General features: G+C 31.4%; 1 protein-coding gene and 1 non-coding gene across 2 annotated transcripts; both read right to left on the bottom strand.

Annotated features, from left to right (window-relative positions):
• Positions 1-823: 823 nt before the first annotated feature.
• On the bottom strand, positions 824-2,525 carry LOC107940880 (acyl-lipid omega-3 desaturase (cytochrome b5), endoplasmic reticulum-like). The gene is made up of 8 exons (NM_001327444.1): positions 2,245-2,525; positions 2,086-2,175; positions 1,942-2,008; positions 1,753-1,845; positions 1,476-1,661; positions 1,320-1,400; positions 1,099-1,236; positions 824-1,018 (listed from the first exon to the last, which is right to left on the bottom strand). Exons 1-8 carry the CDS (start codon positions 2,523-2,525, stop codon positions 824-826), a joined length of 1,131 nt encoding a protein of 376 aa, NP_001314373.1.
• Positions 2,526-12,219: 9,694 nt separating this feature from the next.
• Positions 12,220-12,326, bottom strand: LOC121203968 (small nucleolar RNA R71). The gene has a single exon (XR_005898899.1). It is a non-coding gene; the product is annotated as a small nucleolar RNA R71 (small nucleolar RNA).
• Between the last annotated feature and the right edge of the window lie 14,062 nt (positions 12,327-26,388).

Raw genomic sequence — 26,388 nt, forward strand, 5'->3', positions numbered from 1 at the left:
TCACATCTAAAGCAGTGAACACCTTTGACCATTAGGCCATCACATAAAGTTCATATAAATAAGAATTTTGATTCTATTAAAAGATTTTTATTAAATGAATTTATATAATAATAAATAAGTAAACACTTAATTTTTTTATTGAAATACTTTATTTTATATTATTTTGTTTCCATCAACCAAAAAAGTAAAAAAAATGTAGTACTTTAACTTTAAATAACAAAATTTAATTATTTCTATAATAAGTAAGTTTATATTTCATATATGAAAGCTTATAAATAATACATTTATATAATTTAAAATGTTATATTATATGTGTATTATAGTCTATTAATTAACTATAAAAAATTTATGAAAATTGAACAAGATTTTAATTTACAATATATCAATTTTTTTATGACTCATAAAAAATTATAATTTGTACAAATATGCTTTAATGATGATTAAGGTTTTTTATTAACATTATATCTAAATTATCAAAATATTGATATATTTTAATTATATTTATTAATTATTATTTTGAACAATATTGTTTTGCATTATTTATATTATATTATACCTTGAATATGATATGAAAATTTTTAATATTATTAAAAAATTATTGATCTACAATATAGTCAGTTTTTGCTATGGTATAAATTCTTTAATTATTAATTGAAATTTTGTTAATATATTTGAATTATTTTCAATAATTTGAATAATGAACTAAAAAATTAATTATAATAATTAAAAACATATTATTTAAAAAATAATTAAAAATTAAAATTACAACATTGAAAACAAGTGAGAAATGAACAAATTATGGCCCTTAATCTTAGTTATTGTATCATTCAGATTTGGCAAGGGAAAGCAACTTAAACAGGTTTAGATCAGTCCGATAAAACACTATATCTCCACTATTGCTGACGTAATGATCTTGTGCGAGGCTTGTGATTAAATTATTGATCAAATGAAATGGAACAGCCCCTGATTTCTTCGGCTCCCGGTAGAATTTTCCTATCACCGGTTTTGCCGCTTTAGTCTGCAAAACCCAGAAAACACCCTTCATTTTATCTTATGAAATCAATCGGTTTAATTGTTTCTAAAGAATATTTTGCTTACAGCTTCCACTAAGTGATAATGAGGGATTTGAGGGAAGAGATGATGGATGACATGTGTGCCAATGTCATGGTGGATATTATTGAATAAACCATAATCACGATCCACTGTTGTAAGCCCTCCTCTCAGATAACTCCATTCCTGTCATGTAAATGAACAAACCTCTCAAGTTTGAACAACTTTTTACTCTCAAATGCGTACATACAAAGTTAAATTGTAGGTACCTTGCCACGGTACCAAGGTAGTTTCTGCTCATGGCCATGGTGATGTAGGTAAGTCACTAAATCTAGCCATATCACGAAAATCTACGAAACCAGAATAAAATGGCTCAGCTTGATGGATCGAAACTTAGCGCAAGTGAATCACACAGCTTGACGTACCAAGTAGGGAATGCCATAGAGCTTAAACATGTGGGATGGACCAACTGTAAAGGATACGTAGGCAAGTATAATAGCCATTGTAGACCAACAGGCAGTGGATATCATCACAAGTTTCCTCTCTTGGGGGCTAAACAAGTTGCTGTAAGGGTTGAAATGAGATCCTTCTTTGCCTGGGCTTCTATACCACTGTAATGAAAACAAAAGATAGCCAAATTTAACTCCTTACCAGCCATTATGTTAATCTTTTTGTCGACTAAAACAAAACAAGCTTTCTCACCAAATACACGGGGAATGCAAATAGGGGAAAGGGGACGGTGAATCGCAGTAATCGCGTACTGGTGTCGAGTTTCTTGTAAATATTCTCAGGCAACTGAGATTAAAAACCAAAAGCATGAAGGGTTAGTCTGCAACTTGATATATATAGCATGGATGAATTATAAGAAAAATAAGGTCGAAAATGTTTTACCGGAACCCATGACTCATCATTTTCGACATTTCCGTGGTTCTGATGATGAGTTCTATGGCTTATTCTCCTGTAAGATTTTCAGATTCTGTTATGTAGTTGCAAGCATACAAAATAAAGAACAAATATTTACCTGATTGAACTCACCATCCATGGTAAGGAACAAGAACTGAAGAATGTAAGATATGTCCCACCACACTATTCAAAATAGCATTGTCTGAAAAGCTTCCATGGCCACTGCAAATCCAAAACTAAGATAAAGAGTTATACTAAAAACAAGAAAAAGGAAATGAAGTGTACTATTACCAATCATGTCCAAGGACAAAGACAGCCCAAAACATGGTTCCTTGGGCAAACCAGTAGATTGGCCAAAACAGCCAATTATTGCAGTAGACTGCAGCTGCTGCTAATGCAAAAACCACACTGACATCCCTAAAAACATAACTCATTGACCTCCATGGATTCTTGATCCAACACTGCTTCGGTATGGCAGCTCGGATATCCGCAATCCGGAATGGAGGAGGTGAACTCGGATCAAAATCACCTTGCTCATTCATTCCATTAACATACTCCCTTTTCAACTCCATTGTTTCAAATCATGTATCTAGGATGAGATAGGTGACCAATGGTTGCTTTATCTCCACTCCTTTCTAACCTTTATATAGATGTGAACTTAGAATTTGATATTTATGCTAACAAATCCACCTAATTGGAATTACCCTCGAGATATTAATGCTTCCTTGCAACAGAAAAAGTGAAAAAGGTTAAAAAGATTATTCAGTGTATTTGCAAAAGCTTTCAAAGTATGGAAATGTCTATTTGTTTATTGAAAGAAAATTTCATCTTCCAATCACACACACAATTCCTTTTCAGGGTTTTTCTAATTTTATCATAATTACTCTAATTAATCTATCTTCCAACTCTCTGAATCTATACTAATTATAAAGTAAAAATTAAGCATAACAACACACAAAGAAAATAAATTAACTTTTTATCAATCTTAAATTTGATATTAACACTTTTGACTAGATGCAATAGTAAAGAAAAATATGAAAAATATAAATTCAAAATGTTGAAGACCATATTATTAAGCGGAGCAGTCATAAACTCCGAACATAAAATATAAAAAAAAATTTAAATTTAATTCGAATTTCAAAAATAGTTCCTAAACAAGCAATGTGCTTAAATCCTAATATAATTTATAGTTATTATATTCAACAATGCATGTAACATGTGTGTTGTATTTGCGGGCTAAAATCAAACACGATCAAAGTGCCAAAATTTTCAATAGACTTAATAAGTAAATTCTCACTTAAATTATACCATTTTCTCATCTTATATATTTAGTCCAAAGCTATATAGAAAAAGTAGCAACATCATTTAACAGTGAATTTTATATATAAGCCTATTGAATATTATAAAATTAGTGGATGTGTAACTTTTGGGTACAACAAAAGTACATGCAAACATCCATCCATCAATGGCGATTTTCCAGAATGCTAAAAGGGTTTGAAAAGAATGATTTCATTGGCCAGACCAACTTAGCATGGAATGGAAGTGAATTATCAGGAAAAGAGAGTAGAAATTCCAGTAAAACAAAAGTTAATAAATTGTTCTGTTTTTTGGGGAATCAAAACCAACAAATTCTACTTTTTTCAGAGTGCAGGGAACAAATTCTAAGACCACTAATTGAAGTTTAGCTTGAAGAACAAGTAAGGAAACCAAAAATAATAAACAAAAAGCTTGTTTACACTGAAGGTTCCAAGAAGCTGGAGCAGTAAATCTGAAAAGAACACAACCATGATCTTAATGCAATCCCCCTCATAAAAGAGATTTTAATTACTAGAGTAAATAAAAGAGAGAATGCAATTTTTATGTACCAACCTGAAGAAGAAGCTACCTATCAACTTATGGACTTCTCCACTGAAAAATTTTCGACCAGTTTTATTTTCTTTAGGGAAAATTATCTTAGTTGGTTATCTAATTTTTAAGCCGCTTTTATTTTAGTCACTCAAGTGTTAAATCTTTAACACATTTAATTGTACACATCACATCATTTTTACATTTTCATTTTGGTCACCCAACATTCAGGCCGCATTCATTTTGGTCGTCCAAAAAATTCCCCTTTTTTTTCTTTTTTGTAAGTATGAATTTTGGGTAAAAAAATTAAGAATTAAAATGAATAAGCGTTAGAAACCAAAATAATATACAAAAAAAACATTTAATTGTACTTTTTTATCCCATTGAAAAAATTCTAATTTTCTTTTTTTAATATTGAAATTTTATTCAAAACATCAAAATAAATTATTGAAAAGAATTATCTCTTGATAATGTCAACCGGTTTGTTACTACAATATAAAAAATAATTAATTTAATTTCCTTCTAAATTTTAAAACTTTATTTTATATTTTCAAATTATCCTTAACGAAATCATCTCAAATAGCTTATATTTAATAATTGCCTATGAAACTTAATTGTCTTTGGATTATATAATCTCAAATATTTCATGCTAAGCTAAAAGCAATGAATAAATCCTTGCAAGGATAAAGGAGTAATGAAAAAAATATGAGTTTTGTTTGGCATAGAAGATAAAATTAATTAGTTAAATTAATTGCAAGATTTTTTTTTTACTTTTAGCTTAGCATGGAAGATTCAACATAAAATCAAAAGAAATTTATGTTTCATAGACAACTAATTAAAGATGAGTTATTTGAGTTTATTTTAATTTAGAAACATAAAATAAAATTTAAATTTTAGAAGGAAATTAAATTAATTATTATCAATACTATAGTAATAAATCGGTTGACACTATTAAGGCATAAAATTTTTCAATAATTTATTTAATTGATTTTGATGTCCGTAAGGAAGTAAGCAAGTACAATTTGACAATTTTTTAATGTATCATTTCAGTTTTTACCTTTTTTTTACTCTGAGTAGTACTTAAAAGGATTTTTTTGGTGTGATGAAAATAAAACTGACCTAAAAGTTGGATGGCCAAAACGATAATGTAAACATGATATGACGTGTGCAATTAATCATCGTCAAAGATTTAATGCTTAGGTGACTAAAATAAAAACGCCTTGAAAGTTTGATGATGAAATTATAAAAATTTCATTTTGAGTGACGAAAATAAAATTATCCTAAAAAATTAAGTAAGTAACTAGGTAGTTTATATATAAGCAAGCTAACTAGGTAGTTTATATATATTTTATAGTAAAAATTAAGCAACGGGATGGATCTTTTATAAGCAAGCCCATGAGTAAATTCATAACTTTTTCACATTTGGAAACGCATGCCGGATGACAAGTAATTAGAGGTCGCAAACCTACGGGTTTTGGGCGGGCAGATAAATTTTAGATTAAATTAACTCGAGTTTGGATATTTTCGAGTTCAGATTTTGTTAGATTTAAAATTTTTTTGAGTTTAAATTTTTTAAATTATATCAGTTTAGTTAGACAGATTTAAAAAAATTCAAATATTTTTATATTTTATAAATTATATTTCAAATGTGATAATTAATTTTATTTATAAATAACAATAACACAATACAAATCTGTTTTATGAAAAGGAGAAATTTTTTATTTAAGTTTTTTTTAAATAGAAATATTGTATATAACTCAACTAAAAAGTAGTTAAAGTAATTGTTATATATAATGTTTATGATTATATAATAAATAAGAATTCTATAAATACAATTAATATTATTATATAATACATATTTGAATTTGTATATAATATTTTTGTTTATTTGCATGTAAAATTTATGGTTCTATGATATATATATTATTTGAATTATTATCTAAAATATATATAAGGCACTAGTTTGGAAAATATTTTAAATTGAAAAAATAATATTTATTTTTTATTATATTACTAAATTAATATTTGAATAATTTTTTTTGTTATTAAATTTTTAATATTGAGAAATATTTATTATATTTAAGCTTAAGGCTAAAAAAAATACTTTAGTAAAAAAACAATTAAACTCTTAAGAATGTCAAAAAAAAAATCAAATAGACCGTTTTGATAATGAAAATCGTCATTAATTGATTTGACTTATAATAAACACTTATACAACTAACAAAATCAATGAGAAGCTACTACATGACATGTTACTTGGACAAATATATTGACGTGGCATGCTACATATCATATATTAAAAAAATTAAAATACTAAAAATTATAAATTATACAAATATACTAAAAATATAAAGAAAATTTGTTTTAAGAAGCTTTTGTGTTCATTTTTCATATGTATTATGGGTACAATGAGTCTATACAAATTTGATTTTTTATTAACTAAAAGTTTAATAAATTTGATAGGTAAGATGTTTAGGCTTAATTTGAATTTTCATATCATTAAATTAATATATTACATCATTGTATATTTTATATAATCATTAAATTTAAATATTTATTATATATACATTAAAATTATTTTATATTTCATAATTAAATTTTTAATAGTTCATTTTAGTTTACAATTTAACATAAAGACATTGTTATTTATAAAATCTTAATATAATTATATAATATTTAAAATATATTTTCATAACATCTTTTTCTTTGGGTTTTAGATCGAATATATTTTGGGCTTAAGCTTGGATCAGTCTCAAGCTCAAAACGGGTCTCGGGTCGGTCTTGGATTATTTTTAGCTCAAGCTTTCTCAAGCTCAAGTCAGCTTAGACTCGAATTTTCTCGAGTTCAGACTTTCTAGGACTCGGATATTTTGAAGTTCGAATTTAGATTGTTACAAGCTCAGATCGACATGGGCGGACTTTCGAGGTCGGACCTATTTTGTCAGCTCTACAAGAAATATTAAAATTAAAGAAATAAAATTAAACCATTCATTACCATTGAAGTAATCAAAATTTTCTTTGTTGAAGGTGTAACCATTTCAATATATTCAATTATTACAAATAATGAATAATTAACTGAACAATTAAATTAAATAATTAACTAGCAAACTGACCTACTATATTTATAAGTGATTGACTAATTAGAGAATGTAAACACAAACTCTAAATCTTACCATTTTCATACAATATACAATTTCTCTTCATAGGATAATTCTGAAGAGGTGATATTTATGGATTTAATGTTCACAATCTTGGCCATCTAACTACATCTAGAGGTAGGTTGTTTGCTGTGTGGTTGAATCACTGCCTTGCCTGCACCATACTCCACAGTGCTTTTTTTAAATCTCTAAACTCTTTTTGACTTGGGAGCACCAAGAAATACAAAATTTCAAGTTAACCTTGGAGAAAGCTATTTAAGATTTTATCATAATAATAATAATTCTATTTTACTTTCATCGTTACATGTTTTTCAAATATAATGCACATCAACCTTAATCCTTAGCCGACTAACCCTTTTTCTTGCTATTGGGTTATCATCAAACAATTTTTTTTCTATCAGTGAAGGCAAGACATTTTCTTTTCATCAATATTAAATTATAAATTTTTAAAGAGATTAAAACATAATTTTATGATTGTATGGATTTAAAATTTTACACTTTTTAAAGGGTTAATTCATAAATTTATCATTTAGAATTGAATTATAAATTTTAAGAGGACCAAAAATTAAATTTACAATTATATTAATTCAAAAACTTACAATTTTAGTGTAAAATTTTAATTTTCAGATTTTTTTGAATGCCCATTTATAAAAAATTATATTCAAGAATAATAATTTAAATTTTTTCATTTTTAACATCTATTTTTCTATGTTCTTACTTTCAACTGTTTATATTCCATCACATATTTTACCTATTTTTGTAATGGTGTTAAAACATGAGTGTGCTATGTTGTCATAAAAAATAATATTAAAAAAATTAGGACGTATAAAATTTAAAAAATAAAATCTAATTGAATTTTTTTACACAATATTTTTTCTTCTTAAAAAATTTCATGAAAGCATCCAAACTACCAGAATTTCCACTAAAATTATTTCTTTATTATGAAGGAAGTTAGATAAGAATCAAAATCAAATCCTGCAATTTCCAAAATCATCTAAATAGCATTACTCAAACATCTAGGAAAAAGGAGCAATCTTTACTGGTAAGTATTTCATGTAAAAGGAAAAAGGAAGAAGAAAATCACTTCAGATCTACAACATTGATTTAAAATTCAAAACCTTAATTTTAACCCAATGAATCTACCCCACAATTTCCTTTTTAGACAATCACAATTCAATAAGGATAAGTAAAGTTTGACATATATAAAATATGTTTTTTTTTCTTTTTAGATTTAAAATTTATTTCTTAAAATCAATTTTTTATTACATTGCTATCGAGTGGTTATTTATTTTTATTTCAAAATATCATATCAACGAAATTAATAAAAGAATGTTAATAGAGTTAATAATTAGACTTGAATTTTTTAAACCTAAAAGATAGAGAGATTAAATTCCTGAAAATAAGAATAAAAAGATTAAATTCTTGAAAATAAAAATAAAAAAACTAAATTTCAACTATATGAAAAGTACAAGGACTTGAAACATATTTTAATCTAAAATAACATTTACCAAATTTAATTCATTGCTAAAATAAAACTTAGGGCGTGTTTGATTAAATATAAAAAAAATTCAGTACATTAAAATTTTTAATATTTAAATTATTGGGTTTAAGTTTATCTAAACTAATATTTAGATATTATATTCAAAAGATTAAAAATGATAATTTTTAAAAAAAATTAAGATTTGCCGTCATCAATTGTAATAAGGTTTTTAAAATGTTAGCAATGATTCTTTAACACCGAACTTGGTTTGACAATCAAAATAAAAATTTTAGGCATGCCATAGACACGGCTACATCAATTAATTAAACATACAACCTTAATTATCTCAAACATTGAGTCACTGGTTAGGAATTACATGTCTTAATTATATAATTAAGAACCGATATCAGGTGACTAATTGAAGGGTTAATTCCACAATTGGTTATCTAACTTTCATAAAATTTCATTTTGAGCATCAGAGGAGAAAATTTTATTTTAGGCATTGTTGCTAAAAACTGTTTTTTTTTAGGCCACCTACTATTAATTTAATGTTTGTCACGCCCCAATTTTTATAAGGTTAAGCGTCCAAGTTAAACAAAAAATGAATTAGGCTTGATGATGTGTTGTACATTATACCTAGCTTTTCAAACCCTAGCTATTTAATCATTATTTTCCTATTTTGATTCGGATTGTCTATTTTCAAATTCTAGTAAAATTTCTCTTCATCTTATATTTCTTTTCTTCTTCTTTTTTTTCTTTTCTTCTTCTTTACACCATATTTTCGTCGTATTGTTGTTGATTAATTTGCTTTCCTACATCCAATCATCACCCGTTCAATCGTTTTCTATCGGATTTAAAATTGTCATCAATAACATCCATATCTTTGATAAGAAATGGTAAGTACACCTCGTTTCGATGATTAGATCTCATATTTTCATAATACTACTATTCGACATTAATCTTTCGTTTGAATAATCAATTTTTTACGGATCTTGCCAAATCTTTAATAATCTTGTCAAAATCTTGATATGGATTGTTAATTTGTGCATAGTTGCCTTTGAAGGACCGGATATAGATGAATCATATCAAAGTTGATTGTGGGAAACGTCAACCAGACCCATGGTGAAAGGTATGTGTCTTTTCCAAGTGAATCAATGATTATCATGTATAGGTATAGGGCCACATAGTTGGACCACTAGAAACACAAAAAAATACACACTTTTTCATGCCCTTTTTAACTCAAATTCATGCGGTTTCAGTAAAATTATTGTAAATATATATATAAATATTATAAAATAATTATTTTGTACTTAAATTATTAACATAATGAATTTTAATTAATTTTATAATAAATTCTGATTAATTTTGGTCATTTTCAACAGATTTGCACCAAGGGTGAAAATTGGCTCGGCAGACACTACTAGAAGCACAAAATCGAGAATCAATTTTTGAACAATCGAGACAAATGAATTTTTCAGCTAAAAACGGTCTAAATTATGTGCATTAATTCATAATATAATTAATTTTAATTTTAATCTAATTTAATTTAATTTGGGTTAAATAAATTATTATTAAATAATTATGAAAGGTTGTCCAATTGAGCTGAACCGAGAGAACCGAACCAACCAAGCTATGGGCAGCTCAAAACCGTCCAACATGCTGACCCAATCAGCTTACTTGGCTGATTAATTGGCTTGCAAAAAGACCTTCGAAGACTTCGTCAAACTGCAAACAAACCCCTCCTCTTTTAGTGCCTTTCTAAATTTGCCTCAACCTTAATATAACAAGTTTGAAAGCTTCAAACTTGCCACCTGTGTGGCCGGCCAAGGGAGGGCTCTTTGGCTACTGATTTTGGCTATTTTTAGTAGCCCTCTCACCCTATAAAAACCCCCCATTATCTGCTCATTTCAACAAATCTCAAGCATTCACATCTTTTCGCTCTTCTCTCCACTTTCTCTCTTCTTTTCCATTCCAAATTCCCTTACTCTTTTGCCGATTTCTCCTCTTCGAAAAGGGGCATTCAGCCATTTGGAGCAGAAATTAAGTGTTATAGTAGCCTTGGTCGACGAGGATAACGGAGAAGGAAGAACAGAGCAAACTAGTCAAGCCACGGAAAAAACCGAATTTGATTCTTGTTCCCTATCACCAAATTTCATTCTTGTTCCCTATCTCTTTAATTTTTGTTGTTGTTGTGATGAACATATCTATGGATATTTATGTTGTTGGAATGATTAATTTAATCAATTTAGCTTGAATTTAATTCGTGTTAGGTTGATTGCATTTTGTTTGCTAAATTTGTTAAAATTGTATTTATGTTGTTATAGGCCTCGGTAAGATGCTTGATTAAATAAAATCATGACTAAGTTATTCTTGCATTACAATTGTGAGGTAGCTAATGAATTAATTATTTAAACGGATTGAAATTGTAATTAATGGACACAGTACTTAATCAGTGCATGTTTAATCATCTAAGGTAGCTGAGGGTTAAATTAGCAACGGTATCTGACGATACATTTGCCTTGTATCACTTGCAAGATTATTGTGATTAAACTGTTTCAAGGTAGGGATACCTTGTTACCTCACATAGTCTTTTATGTGCTTATTAGATTTAATTAATCGTTTGAATTGACATAGGGATATGTACAAGAGATTATTTCGATTTAATAAGTATGTATGTGCGATAACATATTTGCCTATTAAGATTTATTTAACCGATTGAATTGACATACGGATATAGTCAAGAGATGAATGGATTTTGGTAAGTGAGTATGTTCATAAGTTAGCAAATTACCGAGTTGCCGTGAATTTATTTGTAACAATATAAACATGAGTTTAATAATTCTAAGTTAAGAAATGTAATTAATCTAAGACAATTATGTCATCTTGATTAAAATCGTATTTTGAAATAGTGCATTTGAGATTTATTTATTTAGTTTACTTAGTTTAAAATCTTAGTTTTTAATCACTCTTTTCAAAAAAATATTTTTCTTTACCAAAGTGTTTTAAATAGCATTCATAAATAATTCTTTTCACAGTCCCTGTGGGTACGATAACTCGACATTTACTTGTCACCTTATTACTTGTGATTGTGTACACTTGCTCATTTTCGTTGTTCTAAGTTTTTGGCGTCGTTGCCGGGGACTGTATTATTTGTAAATTTGTTAGTTTTTCATTTTGGTTTATTTTTCTGTTCAAATTTTAACTTAATTAATTTTTCTGTGATTATTTCAGGTGTTTATGAGTATTGACCGAATTATCGATTTACTCCCTATAGACTCTGAGATAGAAAAAACTTTTCGACAGCGAAGAAGACAAGCGAATCAGAGAAGGACTGAAGAGATGAACCTTGAAAATTTGAATCAAGGAAACGGAGCAAACCTTATTCAAAATCCTATCCTTATTGCTGATGATAGGGATAGAGCTTTAAGACAGTATGTAGTGCCAGTGTTCAATGACCTTAATCCAGGTATTAGGAGACATGAAATCGAGGCACAACAATTCGAACTGAAGCCAGTCATGTTCTAGATGCTTCAAACAGTGGGTTAATTCAGTGGAATGCCTACCAAAGATCCTTACCTACACTTAAGACTGTTTATGGAGGTGAGCAATTCTTTCAAGTTAGCCGGAGTACCTGAAGATGCATTACGATTGAAGCTATTCCCATATTCACTAAGGGACAGAGCTCGAGCCTGGTTGAACTCATTACCACCAAATTCAATTTCCACATGGCAAGAGTTAGCAGAAATATTTCTCATGAAGTATTTCCCGCTTGGCAAGAATGTTAAGTTGAGGAACGAGATCACTACTTTCCAACAAATGGATGATGAGTCCTTGTATGAGGCATGGGAAAGGTACAAAGAATTACTACGAAAGTGCCCTCATCATGGAATCCCAAATTGCATCCAACTTGAGACGTTTTATAATGTCTCAATGCTCACACGAGGATAGTAGTGCATGCTTCTGCTAATTGTGCTCTCCTTTCTAAGTCTTATAATGGGGTTTATGAAATCATTGAGAGGATTGCCAGCAACAAATATCAATGGCCAACCAATGGAGCAGCATCAGGAAGACGAGTTGCTGAATACATAAAGTAGACGCTCTCACTTCACCCGCATCTCAGGCATCCTCAATATCCTCAATGCTTAAAAATTTTACCACTAATGGGTCTAATAGTTTTGCAGCACAACCACCAAATCAATTTAAAAATATAACCTGTGTCTACTGTGGGTAAGGACATTTGTTTGAAGAATGTCCATCGAACCCAGAATACGTATATTACATGGGTAACCAGAACTAAAATCGAGGAAGGAAAGGACTGCAATCTAATTTCTATAACCCATCATGGCGAAACCACCCAAATTTTTCCTAGAGTAATTAAGGGGCTGGAACCAGTAACACTTACACTCAACCTAGATCAACCCAGCCACCTAGTTTTCCCCAACAAGTTTAGAAACCAACCCAAGTTGAACCATCCAATGACTTAAGAAAATTTGTTAAAGGCATACATGGTGAAGAATGATGCCTTAATTCAAAGCCAAGCTGCTACATTGAAAAATCTGGAAAACCAAATAGGCCAGCTTGCTATTAAACTCAGGAACCAACTATAAGGTGCTTTACCTAGTGATACGGAGAATCCGAGGAATCCAGGGAAGAAGCATTGTAAAGCGTTGACATTGAGGAGTGGAAAAACTTTAGAGCGTAATTCCATCGAAATTGAAAAGGAGCAAGTTGACGCTCAAGACTCAGAGGAAGTTTAATCGAGTGTTGATATTCCAGTTTCATCGAAACCAGAATCTGTAAAATCTGGCAAGTTAACTTCAGAACTAGCTAATTCTTATCAACTAACAACTTCGTTAGATGCAAAATTACCACAGAAGATGAATCAATCAGTTCTAGTAAAGAAACCTCCACCATTTTACCTTTAAAGACTTTAGAAGCAGAAGCAGGAAATTCAATTTAAGAAGTTCCTAGACGTACTCAAGAAACTTCATATCAACGTCCCGTTAGATGAAGCACTTGAAAAAATGTCGAACTACATCAAATTCATAAAGGATATCCTGTCTAAAAAATGAAAACTTGGAAAATTTGAGACGGTAGCTCTAACAAAGGAATGCAGTGCATATCTTCAAGACAAACTACCCCCAAAATTGAAGGATCCTGGATGTTTTACCATACCTTGCAATATTTGAGCAACAAATTATGGTAAAGCACTATGTGACTTGGGTGCGAGTATCAACTTGATGCCAATGTTAATATTTAGGAAGTTGGGGATAGGTGAAGCTCGACCTACTACGATTACACTTCAACTCGTAGATCAATCCTTAGCACACCCAGAAGGAAAAATCGAGGACGTATTGGTACGTGTAGACAAATTTATTTTCCTTCTGACTTTGTGGTTCTAGACTTTGAAGCAGACAATGAAGTGTCAATCATCTTAGAAAGGCCTTTCTTAGCAATTAGAAGGACCTTTATTGATGTGCAGAAGGGCGAGCTTACTATGCGTGTTCAGGATGATCAGGTAACATTTAATGTTTTTAAGTCTATGCGATTTCCTGACACAAATGATGATTGTTCTGTAGTTTTCGATTTAGAGGAGTTAATCATGGAAAAGGAACTCAACTATGTTGATAACCCATTAGAATGAATTTTGACATCAGATCCTTCAAATAATGAAAAGGAGGATGAATACTTAGCTTTGTTAGAAATAATCAAAGGGGATTTAATCCGTAATCCCGCTTTGAATCTTTGGAGTTAGAGAAAAGGGATTATGCCTATTCAAAAGCGTCAATTAAGGAGCCATCTAAATTAGAACTTAAAGTACTTCCCTCAAATTTTAAATCTGTTTATTTAGGTAACTCTTCTACTCTGCCTGTGATTGTTTCAGCAGAATTAACTACTGAGCAAGAAAAGAAACTCATCCTAGTATTGAAACAATTCAATAAGGCTATCGGATGGGCCATAACCGATATCCACAGAATTAGTCCATCTGTATGTATGTATAAGATTATCCTGGAAGATAGTGAAAAAGGGACAATTGATGGACAACGAAGACTAAACCCCATCATGAAGGACATAGTCAAGAAAAAATCATCAAGTGGTTAGAGGCGAGTATAATTTACCCCATCTCAGGCAGTTCATGAGTAAGTCCGGTCTAGTGTGTACTGAAAAAAAGAGGTATCATGGTCATTGAAAATGAGAATAACAAGTTGATACCAACTAGAACGGTTACGGGATGGATAATTTGCATTGATTATCAGAAGCTGAACAAGGCGACTAAGAAAGATCACTTTCCTTTGCCATTTTTGGATCATATGCTGGATAGACTTGCGAGGCGAGACTATTACTGTTTTCTTGATGGATACTCGGGGTATAATCAGATTACAGTAGCACCAAAAGATCAACACAAGACAATATTCACCTGCCCGTACAGTACATTTGCATTTAGACACATGCCATTTGGTTTATGTAATGCACCTGCTACATTTCAAATATGTATGATGTCTATTTTTACTGACATGGTTGAAAAATACTTTGAAGTTTTTATGGATGATTTTTCAATATTCAGAGATACATATGATGATTGCCTAGCCAATCTAGCCAAGGTACTAAGGCGATGCGAAGAAACAAACCTCGTACTCAATTGGGAAAAGTTTCATTTCATGGTACGAGAAGGTATTGTTCTAGGGCATCGGATAACGAGGCATGGAATCGAGGTAGATAAAGCAAAAGTAGATGTTATTAAGAAACTCCCACCTCCAACATTTGTAAAGGGTGTTAGGAGCTTTTTGGGACAATGCCGATTTCTATCAAAGATTCATCAAGGACTATTCCAAAGTTGCTAAACCCTTATGCAAATTATTGGAGAAGGACGCGACATTCAAATTTGATGAAGAGTGCTTAAGAGCTTTTAAAGTTTTGAAGAGTCAACTAGTTTCAGCACCCATAATCATCACAGCAGACTGAGATTTTCCATTTGAATTGATGTGTGACGCAAGTGACTTCATGATAGGAGCTGTTATGGGCCAGCAAAGGAACAATGTTTTTCATCCCATCTACTATGCAAGTCAAACTTTGACAGGAGCTCAACTGAATTACACGATGACAGAAAAAGTGTTACTTGCTATTGTGTTTGCTTTTGACAAGTTTCAATCTTATCTTATAGGTATCAAAGTAACTATCTATATGGACCACTCGGCAATTAAGTATTTACTTGCCAAGAAAGACGCTAAGCCGAGACTGATCTAGTGGGTACTTCTACTTCAAGAGTTCGATTTAGAAATTCAAGATCGAAGGGGAGTAGAAAACCAAGTAATAGACCACTTGTCCAAATTGGAGCCGCAAGAAGGGAATTCTCCACTTATACCCATTCAGGAAACATTTCTAGATGAACATATACTGAAGGTAAATCATGTCTATAATACCCCTTGGTTTGCTGATATTGCTAACTATTTAGCTTATGGTTTGATACTGATTGATAAGACATATCATCAAAAGAAAGAGTTTCTTCACGATGTGAAGTACTATTTCTAGGAAGAACCATATTTGTTTAAAAAGTATACGGATCAATTAATCAGGAGATGCGTGGCAGAAGATGAAGTACATAAGATTTTATACCACTATCACTCAGCTTCGAGTGGGGGACACTTCGGAGGAACACGTACTGCGACCAAAGTATTACAAGCCAAATTCTTTTGGCCAACACTATTTAAAGGCGTATATGCTTACGTAAAGAGTTGTGATCGATTTCAAAGGGTTGGAAATGTCACCAACAGAAATGAGATGCCTCGAACAAACGTCCTTGAGATAAAACTGTTTGATGTTTGGGGTATTGACTTTCTCGGTCTTTTCCTCCGTCATTTGGTCACAAGTACATATTGGTAGTAGTAGACTATGTGTCAAAATGGGTTAAGGCCGAGGCATATCAGACAAGCGATGCTACGGTTGTGATGAAGTTTTTGCAGAAGTATGTGTTCACAAGGTGTGGAACCCTAAGAGCCATCATTAGTGATGAAAGGTCCCATTTTGTGAACAAGTGGTTGAAATGATTACTTGACAAACATTGAGTGAAGCACAAGGTTGCCACAGATTACCATCCGTAGACGAATGGGCAGGCTGAACTGGCAAACAAAGAGATCAAAGGCATACTTGAGATGGTAGTTTGCCCGAACCAAGGAGATTGGTCCAAAAGACTAGATTATGCTTTATGGGCCTACAGGACAGCATATAAGACACCTTTAGGGATGTCACCCTATAGGTTGATCTTTGGGAAAACCTGTCATCTACCCTTGAAGTTAGAACACAAAGTTTACTGGCTCTCCAACAACTCAACTTGGATCTTAAACTTGCTAAAGAGAGACGGATGATCTAGCTCAACAAGTTATAAGAATTCTGAATGTTTTCATACAAGAATGCCAAATTACTTAAAGAGAGACTTAAGAAATGGCATTACAAGCATATTTGAGTTCGAGAATTTGAAGCAGGTCAGCAAGTCTTGTTATTTAATTCCAGATTAAAGTTCTTTCCAAGTAAGTTAAAATCACGTTGGTCTAGCCCATTTACAATTCACCAAGTTTATCCGTACGGAGTTGTTGACCTTCAAGGTAAGGGAGGGATTTTCCGAGTCAATGCTCAGCGCTTGAAACATTACTGAGGGGATAAAATTGAACGGGATCAAATCTCATTCATTTTATTGGATATTTAATTTCTCTTGTTTTTCTTTTTAAATAAATGTTTTAGAGTATATTTTTTGGATTAGTATGTTTAAATAAATTCTGTCTAGGAGATTGGAACTTAAGCGGGACTATTTGTGACCCTTTCAATCTTTCCTGGGAATTAATTTTAACATAATCTTCTGAGAAATTATCCCCTAAATGGAAAAATAAATATTTAGTTTCAAATAAAATGGTCAATTTTGATCCAAGTTTTAAATTGCAACTCAATTTCAGATTTTCTTTAAGTCCAGGTACTTAATTAAATAATTTTCAAAATATGGTTGTTCTTTTTATAAGTATAAAAAATTAGATGCCTCTTTTTGTAAATATTTTCAAAAGGCTTCTAGAATAAATGTTTTTAGTTTAATAAAAAATATGATAATTATTAATATATAATTATATCTATTATAATATATATTAATTATTATCAACTTTACATAGAGTTAGGATTAGTTTTAATTTAATTATATTTTATTTGATAAGTTTTTATCTTAATAAATTAATAGAAAATAATAATTTAATATGCATTATACTAATTATTAATTGTTATTTACTTTGAGTAGAATTAGAACTTAGATTTTTTTATTTATAAATTTCTTAAAGAATTCTACTTTAACTCCTATTTCCCTCACTATAAATACCACCAAACTTCTCCATCTTTCTTCATTCAAACTTCTATCCCACCAAACCACCTAGTGTCGTAGCCCTCAACTCCCTAGCCGCAGCACTATCGACAACCCAGTCAGCCAGCACACTTCCAGTAGCCCTCGCACACAAGCGCACTAACAGCTCGTCTGGCCTTCTCCTTGGCATTGCACCTGCTTCTCGCCCCAACCCGTGTGCACCCCACTGATGCCTGCTGCCGAGCAGCTGCCCACGCCAGCTTGTGTTGCTCTTTGAACCCAGCACCCGTGTGCCACATCAGCCCTATTACTCACACAAACACCCCATCATTAGCTAATAATCCTCTAACCTACCCTAAATCGACCTTTTTTGTTTTCTAATTATTTTTTAGGAGTTCTTAATTTTTATAAAAAGGTAATAAGACAAATTTTTCTCTTAAATTTTAAATTTTATTTAATTATTTAATTTTTCAATTTATTGAATTATTAATATTTTATATTAATTAAATTTTTGAGAAATTGTTTTCCATCTTATGTTCAGGTAAATTATGCCTCACAAAAAACTCGTGCATCTGCCTAAATTGACGAATCACAAATCAAATTTCATTGTGAAGAAGCCAAAGCGAGATACGAAAATGTTTTCAAGAATCAACAGATGCATCCAGAGAAAGGCTTCACATTAAAAGAAAACAATTATATTGATTCCATGGTGCACATTCGTCAAGTTGCTGAAACTCTCAATTAGGAGTTGTTTTGTGAGAAAAGACCTAGTGTGGATGAGGAGTTAGTTTGTGATTTTTATGCAAATTTAACATCAAGTGATTTGACAAAAGTATCTGTCCGTGGAACTAAGGTACCAATAACCTTAAATGCTATTAAGAAATCTTTGAATTCCCTGATTTTGAAAAAGACGAATATTCTTACTTGATGAGTGATATTGAGCCTAAAAATTTTCAAGAAATTATTAAGGAACTTACAGTTCCAAATTCCAAATGGACTGTGTCAAAACAAGGAATTCACACTTGTTGAAGAGAACATTTGACACCATTTGTGAAGGTATAGTTCTATTTCATCCGATTCAGCCTTATGCCTAGTTCACATGGAACTACGATTTCATTAGAAAGAATGATCTTATTATACTCGATTTTAACTGAAAAGACCATTGATGCGGGAAAAATCATTTCGAGAGAGATGCGGAATTTTGCTACTAGACGTTTTGGCCCAACTTACTTCCCTTTTACGATAACAATTTTGTGCTTGAAAACTAAAATTCTTGCAAACGTAAAGAAGACAAGTTATAGCTAGGGCACAATCACAGATTGGGACCTCTATTGAATAGCTGGAGACTTTGTTCTACAGCAACGAGTTGAAAAAAGTAAGGACCCCGAAAAAAAGAAAAAGATCCCACAGAGATCGAACCAATGCTATCAGCTGAAATCCCTGATAAGGCAGAACCAATGGAACCAGAAGCTGAACTTGATGTCGCAACTTCAACGTTCAGAACCCAATCGCCTCATCTAGATCTTCGAGATGAGCTGTCAAAATTGATGGACTTAATGCAACATATGCAGTGGCAGCAACAAGCTTATTGGAGATATTCAAAAATTAAGGATGACTCCATGAGAAGCGCTTTTACAAAAATATATAATGACCCGTTTATTTTTGTGCCTGAGTTTCCAGATTTCATATTTGAACCATGGAGTCCACTATCGAAGAGGGAGCAAAGCTATTCATGCAAAAACAAAGATGATGGAGCAAAAGACGAGTCGAATCCGGAAGAATCTGCAAATAAATAAAAAGAGGGGAGCTTGACTTTATTTTATTTTTGTTTTTAAGTTATCTTAGGATTAAGTTTAATTAGGAATTTTTTTTCGCATAATAAAACAAGAGGTGGAAATCATTAATAAGCAAGTCGCAAAGTATAAAGTGTGGCAATAGATATATACATGTCTAGGATTGGATTTAGAGAGAACTTGGTACTTAAGCAGTCAAATTGACTCACCTCCTCTTTTCTAGAATCCTACCTGGTATATAGTATCTATTCATTTTTCACAATGAGGACATTGTTCATTTTAAGTAGGGGGGACCGAAAAATTGAAATTGTTTCCACTCAGAATAGTTTTTTCTTTAAATTATGATTAGGATATATTTTATTTAATAAATTTGAAATTTTGTTAAGTATGCTAAACTTCAGTATAAATAAAGTTCGATTATTTCAATAAATTGTTATGTTAGCTTAATAATGACATAAATGTATTTTTAATAAAGCATGCAAATCATACCATAAAACTTTTAGTTCCTTAGGAAAGTTAGGTATGCCTGAAAGTTTAAGTCTCTAGAGTTGACTTATTAGTTTCTTGAGGCGAAATCCTAAGAAGCATGGAATGTTGAAAATAATTTAGGAAACTTTTGTTTGGACCGTTTGAGCCTTTCAACCGACCTTGATGAAATTTTACCTTCTGAAACCCAACTTTGAGACTATATTGCCTAATTTTTTTTGAACCTTTGCAATATTTAGCCATCACGTTTCTCTTAATTATCTTTAAATTGTCCCAAACACTAGACTCAGTATTATGCAGAATATTCTTTGAAAATAAGTTTGGGGGAGTTGAAAAGAAGTATCAAATGCTAAAAAAAAAAGAGCATACATACTTGAAAGAAAATAGATGTACAAAAGAGCATGTGAAAGCAAAGTAATTTGCTGTATTTAAGGTAAACGTTCCGAAGGTCCGATTGAAGCTGAGTCTAGGGTTTTTAGCCTAAATTTATCTATCTTTTACCTACCCCTAGCCGAGCCACGTTACAACCTTTGTAAAAACCTATTGATTCAAGTTTCTATGCTACCTACATTAGTGGAGAGAAATTGCTATATTCAACATATTACGGCATAAGTTAAACTTAATGATTGCAGTTTAATCTTGAATAAGGGAATAAAATCAAATTGGTAGGGATTTACATGTTTTAATTAAGAAAGCATTTAGTCTATTTTTGCTATCATAGTAGTTATTGATATTAATTTCAATGATATGTATACATAAGTAACATAAAATATAAAAATTCTTGTTCTTGAGCATAAGTGTACCTAATTCATAATTTTGTTCTGAATGAGTTTTTCAAAGGTGTTTCTGAGAACTTCTTTTCAATTTGTGCATTACTCGGGACGAGCAATGAATTAAGTTTGGGGGTGTGGAAACACAAAAATATACACACTTTTTCATGCATTTTTTAACTCAAATTCATGCAGTTTCAGTATAATTATTATCGAAAAATATAGAAATATTATAAAATAATTATTTTGTACTTAAATTATTAAAATAATGAATTTTAATTAGTTTTATAATAAATTTTGATTAATTTTGGTCATTTTCGACAAATTTGCACAAATTGTGAAAATTGGCTCGGCAGACACTACTAGAAGCACAAAATCGAGAAGTGATTTTTGAAGCATTGAGACGAATGAATTTTCCAGCTAAAGATGGTCCAATTTATGTGTATTAATTTATAATATAATTAATTTTAATTTTAATACAATTTAATTTGGGTTAAATAAATTATTATTAATTAATTATGAAATGTGACCCAGTTGAGCTGAACCGAGAGAACCGAACCAACCAAGCTATGGGCAGCCCAAAACCGTCCAGCATGCTAACCCAATCAGCTTACTTGGCTGATTAATCGGCTTGCAAAAAGGCCCTTGAAGACTTCGTCAAACTGCAAACAAACCCTTCCTCTTTTAGTGCCTTTCTAGATTTGCCCCAGCCTAAATATAGCAAGTTTGAAAGCTTCAAACTTGCCACATGTGTGGCCGGCCATGGGGGGATCTTTGGCTGCTGATTTTGGCTATTTTTAGCAGCCCTCTCACCCTATAAAAACCCTCTTAGCTGCTCATTTCAACACATCTCAAACATTCACATCTTTTCTCTCTTCTCTCTACTTTCTCTCTTCTTTTCCATTCCAAATTCCCTTGCTCTCTTGCTGATTTCTCCTCTTCAAAAAGGGGCATTCATCAGCCATTTGGAGCAGCAATTAATTATTCATAGTAGCCTTGGTCGATGAGGACAAAGGAGAAGGAAGAACAGAGCAAACTAGTCAAGCCACGGAAAAAAAATGAATTTGGTTCTTGTTCCCCACCTCTTTAATTTTTGTTGTTGTTATGATGAACATATCTATGGATATTTATGTTGTTGGAATGGTTAATTTAATCAATTTAGCTTGAATTTAATTCGTGTTAGGTTGATTGCATTTCGTTTGCTAAATTCGTTAAAATTGTGTTTATGTTGTTATAGGCCTTGGTAAGATGCTTGATCAAGTAAAATCATGACTAAGTTATTCTTGCATTACAATTGTGAGGTAGCTAATGAATTAATTATTTAAACGGATTGAAATTGTAATTAATAGACACAGTACTTAATCAGTGCATATTTAATCATCTAAGGTAGTTGAGGGTTAAATTAGCAACGGTATCTGACGATACATTTGCCTTGTATCACTTGCAAGATTATTGTGATTAAACTGTTTCAAGGTAGGGATACCTTGTTACCTCACGTAGTCCTTTTATGTGCTTATTAGATTTAATTAATCGTTTTAATTAAATTGGGATATGCATAAGAGATTATTTCGATTTAATAAGTATGTATGTGCAATAACATATTTGCCTATTAAGATTTGTTTAACCGGTTGAATTGACATAGGGATATAGTCAAGAGATGAATGGATTTTGGTAGGTGAGTATGTTCATAAGTTAGCAAATTACCGAGTTGCAGTAAATCTATTTGTAACAATATAAACATGAGTTTAATAATTCTAAATTAAGAAATGTAATTAATCTAACAAAATTATGTCATCTTGATTAAAATCGTATTTTGAAATCGTGCATTTGAGATTTATTTATTTAGTTTACTTAGTTTAAAATCTTAGTATTTAATCAGCCTTTTCAAACAAAATATTTTTCTTCACCAAAGTGTTTTAAATAGCATTCATAAATAATTCTTTTCACAGTCCTTGTGGATACAATAACTCGACATTTACTTGTCACTTTATTACTTGTTGCGATTGTATACACTTGCACATATCCGTCATTCCAACCACATGGCCACCCCACAGTAATGTGCACCTATAGATTTTAGGGACTTCATGAACCACACGACCCCAACCTGTTACACGACTTGCCACACGGTCGTGTCTCTACTGTAGGGTAATTTATCATTTTCCACACGACATCAAGTTGTTAGATGGCCTGGCCACACGACCGTATACCCATTTCACACTCGTGTAACCCCTATTTTACAGTTTTCTCTAAAAATTTGTAAATTATTCTATTTAGTCCCTATACAGTCTTCGAATTATTTTTAGAGTTTTATTTCACACAATTGAGTGTATACTTTGGAATATACGATCTGATTGACTGAATTATTATTGTTTTATGCATTATCTGTGAATGATAAATGCCTACTACCATTGTATTTTTGATAAAATATTACTGTTATTTTTGTCACTATATTACTGATTACATGTTCAGTATGCCTATAGTTACTATTGAACCGAATACATGTTAATTATGTCTATTGTTTTTGCATTGTTCTGTTGCAAGCATGACATATTACATTTCTTGGGGTGAGACGATATGAACGGAGAAAGTACTGACAGTTTAATAATCAACAAATACTGGCAGTTCATCCACAACTTATTGGCAGTTTATCTGGAAACTTTTTATCTGAAAATACTAGCAGTTTATCCATAATTTTTATTGGTAGTTTATCTGCAAATTACTGATGGTTTATCCACAATGTGATGTGCAGGGATGGATGAGTTCTAGGGAACTCTTACTATGGTGTATAGTAGAGTTAGGTAGGATCTTTTCTGATAAATTGAAATTGCATTTGCCATTCATAAAGCATTTACATGAAAAACTGTGAATTCTAATATATTATATTGATAAGTAGATCTGAAAAATCGAAACTCTAATTTGCTACTCGATTGTGATTATTCTATGAGTTATTATTTCGTATGTCTTGTCTATTGTTTTGCACCGATTTTCTTATGATAGGACTCACACTAAGCTTATTAAGCTCGCTCCCACTTAATTTTCATCTTTACAAATAACCCAACAAGGTTAGGACACAGACTCGATATACGGAGGGCTCGACTCGGTTATTTTAGCTAAAAGTATTTTAGATGTATTTATATAATTTCTGTTATTTTGGCATTATAATGCTTTATTTGAATTGTGGCATGGGACTTAGATTTTGGGTTCATTTTGCATGCATGACATTTAATTTGATTTTAAGACATTGAAACATGAATTTTGAATTAATTATGCATAAAATTGTGGTTTTTCTTCATCAAAACTATTTTGAATATAACTTTTCCGCTGCGATAGCACATAAATGAGATTTTGAAAAGAACACAAATTGAAAATCAACTTTTGCTAATAAACTTTAAAACCCATCGTTTTTTGGAAAATTATATCTTTTAGTGAAAATAAGATAACATACTTTTTTTCTTCAAAAATAAGTAAATGTTTTTAAACTACTATTTTATAAATTCTGATAATTTTGCTAGGTCATTTCGGTGGCAATGTAATCTTCAGAATTCGGTTATAACTTCTGGACTGAGTTAGGGAGGTTACATTTGGTGGTATCAGAGCCCAGGTTTTCAAAATTCAGACTGTGAAATTTTTAAATGAGTCTATATGCATGTATTTAGAAAATGGGTATTTGGGGGGGAACTCATGCCACAAACTTATGAAAAATGATTTTCTTCAAAAAAATAAAATTTGAGACTCCGATGTCAGTCATAATTTACTTATTGTTACTTTTGAAACTTTAGATAAGTTGTAAACTTTAGACTATAAGCACTCAGGAAAAATAACTAATGCCTAAACTTTTATGTGAAAATTGTAGATATACTTTATACTATAAATTTCATGAGATCATTATGAACACTGAAGGTAGACATGGTAGAGGTAGGCCGCGTAGGGTCGCTCCTATTGAACTACCCACCATTTAGGGTGAAAACCCACTTTTTGAAGTAGATTATGTAGAGAATTCAACTGCCAATGGTGGCGGAAGTTATGAGAATAGAGATGATGCAGTGTTGCAAGCGATGATGATGGTTCTATAGAAGGTTGCTGGAGCCCAAACTGGATCTGGGAGTCATGGATCTGTTACCAAAAGGCTTTGATCTAATGAAGCTAAAATATTCAAGGATGTTGTTGGAACAATCCCTACGGTGGCAGAGTACTGGATGAATTTGACGGAAAAGATTCTAGAGGAATTTGATTGTACTCTAAAATAAAAATTAAAGGGTATTGTGTCCTTACTAAAGGAAGAGGCCTATTGTTGGTGGCAACCTGTTGTGTAAGGTACACAGGCTAAATGGTTAATCTGAAAATATTTTCAAGAGGCCTTTCAGAAGAAGTTTGTAGGCATTAGGTACGTGGAAGCCCACAGAATCTAGTTTATCGAGTTGAAATATGGAGAAAGGACTGTGGCGAAATATGAGGTTGAATTTCTGAGACTCAGTCGCTATGCTCAAGGTATGGTCACCACAGAGTAAGATAAATGTGTGAGGTTTGAAAATGGAATGCGCTTTAACCTTAAAATATAGGTTGTTCCACACAAGGAAAGAGTGTTTGAGACCCTATGTAATATCTCGCCGGGCGAAGTCTCTATACCTGGTTATTTTTTTGTGTGTTTTGGTAAAATAAGGATATATGTGAGTAAGTAATGTGTGTGTTTTGAATAAGTATAGGAATCTATGTGTATGTACCATTTGGAAAATTATTTATCTTGGCGAGTTTTGCAGTTTAGCAGACTATTCTGTTTAGTATTCGTCCAACTCAGATGTTTTGGAGAACTCAATAAGTTTGTAGTTGTTAGATTTGTTTATTATTTAAGTATGATAATTTGGCTAGTTAAATCGAGACTTGGTTAGAATAAAACAAGACTACTATAAATGATAAGACTCAAATTAAATTAAGAGCACTTAATCACGATAATCAAGAGAGTTAGTGGATTTATCTGATTTTCCACTAATCATTGTCTCCGAGCTTAAGTATATAAGGTCAAGCGGTGGTCTTTCTGAACATTTTTACTATTTCTTCTTATTTCCAAGCTTTCTCCAAAAAACTCTTTGAAAACTTAAGTTCAGAAAAACCCCCTTTTAAATTAAGGTTTGTAGTATTCAACTAACTTACATGTTAGTGCCAACTTACTGGTAATTACTAATGAAACTTAGGTTATTCTTTAAGTCATTTACGTGTTCTTTATTTTGCATGTATAAGTGCTAGAATGGTGTGTAAGGAAGGAAACTTCTTGATTCTGTATGAGTGTTGTTGATTCTCGCATGCATGATCAGATTTGATAGAATGGTGATTTGATATGTTAAATAATCTTTATTTTAGCTCAAGAAGATAACGAAGGTCCAAGTAATAAGGGCAAGGGACCTACTTTATAGACTTGTGTTAGAGTTTCTAGTGAGTTCCTTCTTACTGTTATGTGTTGTAACTTTATTTATTTATATTTTCTGTAAGGTAAATATTACTCATGGATGAAAAGTGTGTGAGTGTGTAATGAATGAAAATTGTTGTGCAGGTAATGGTTATCCAAAGTTATCAG

The sequence above is a fragment of the Gossypium hirsutum genome, chromosome A07 (genome assembly GCF_007990345.1).
Source record: "Gossypium hirsutum isolate 1008001.06 chromosome A07, Gossypium_hirsutum_v2.1, whole genome shotgun sequence".
Classification (NCBI taxonomy): Eukaryota; Viridiplantae; Streptophyta; class Magnoliopsida; order Malvales; family Malvaceae; genus Gossypium; species Gossypium hirsutum.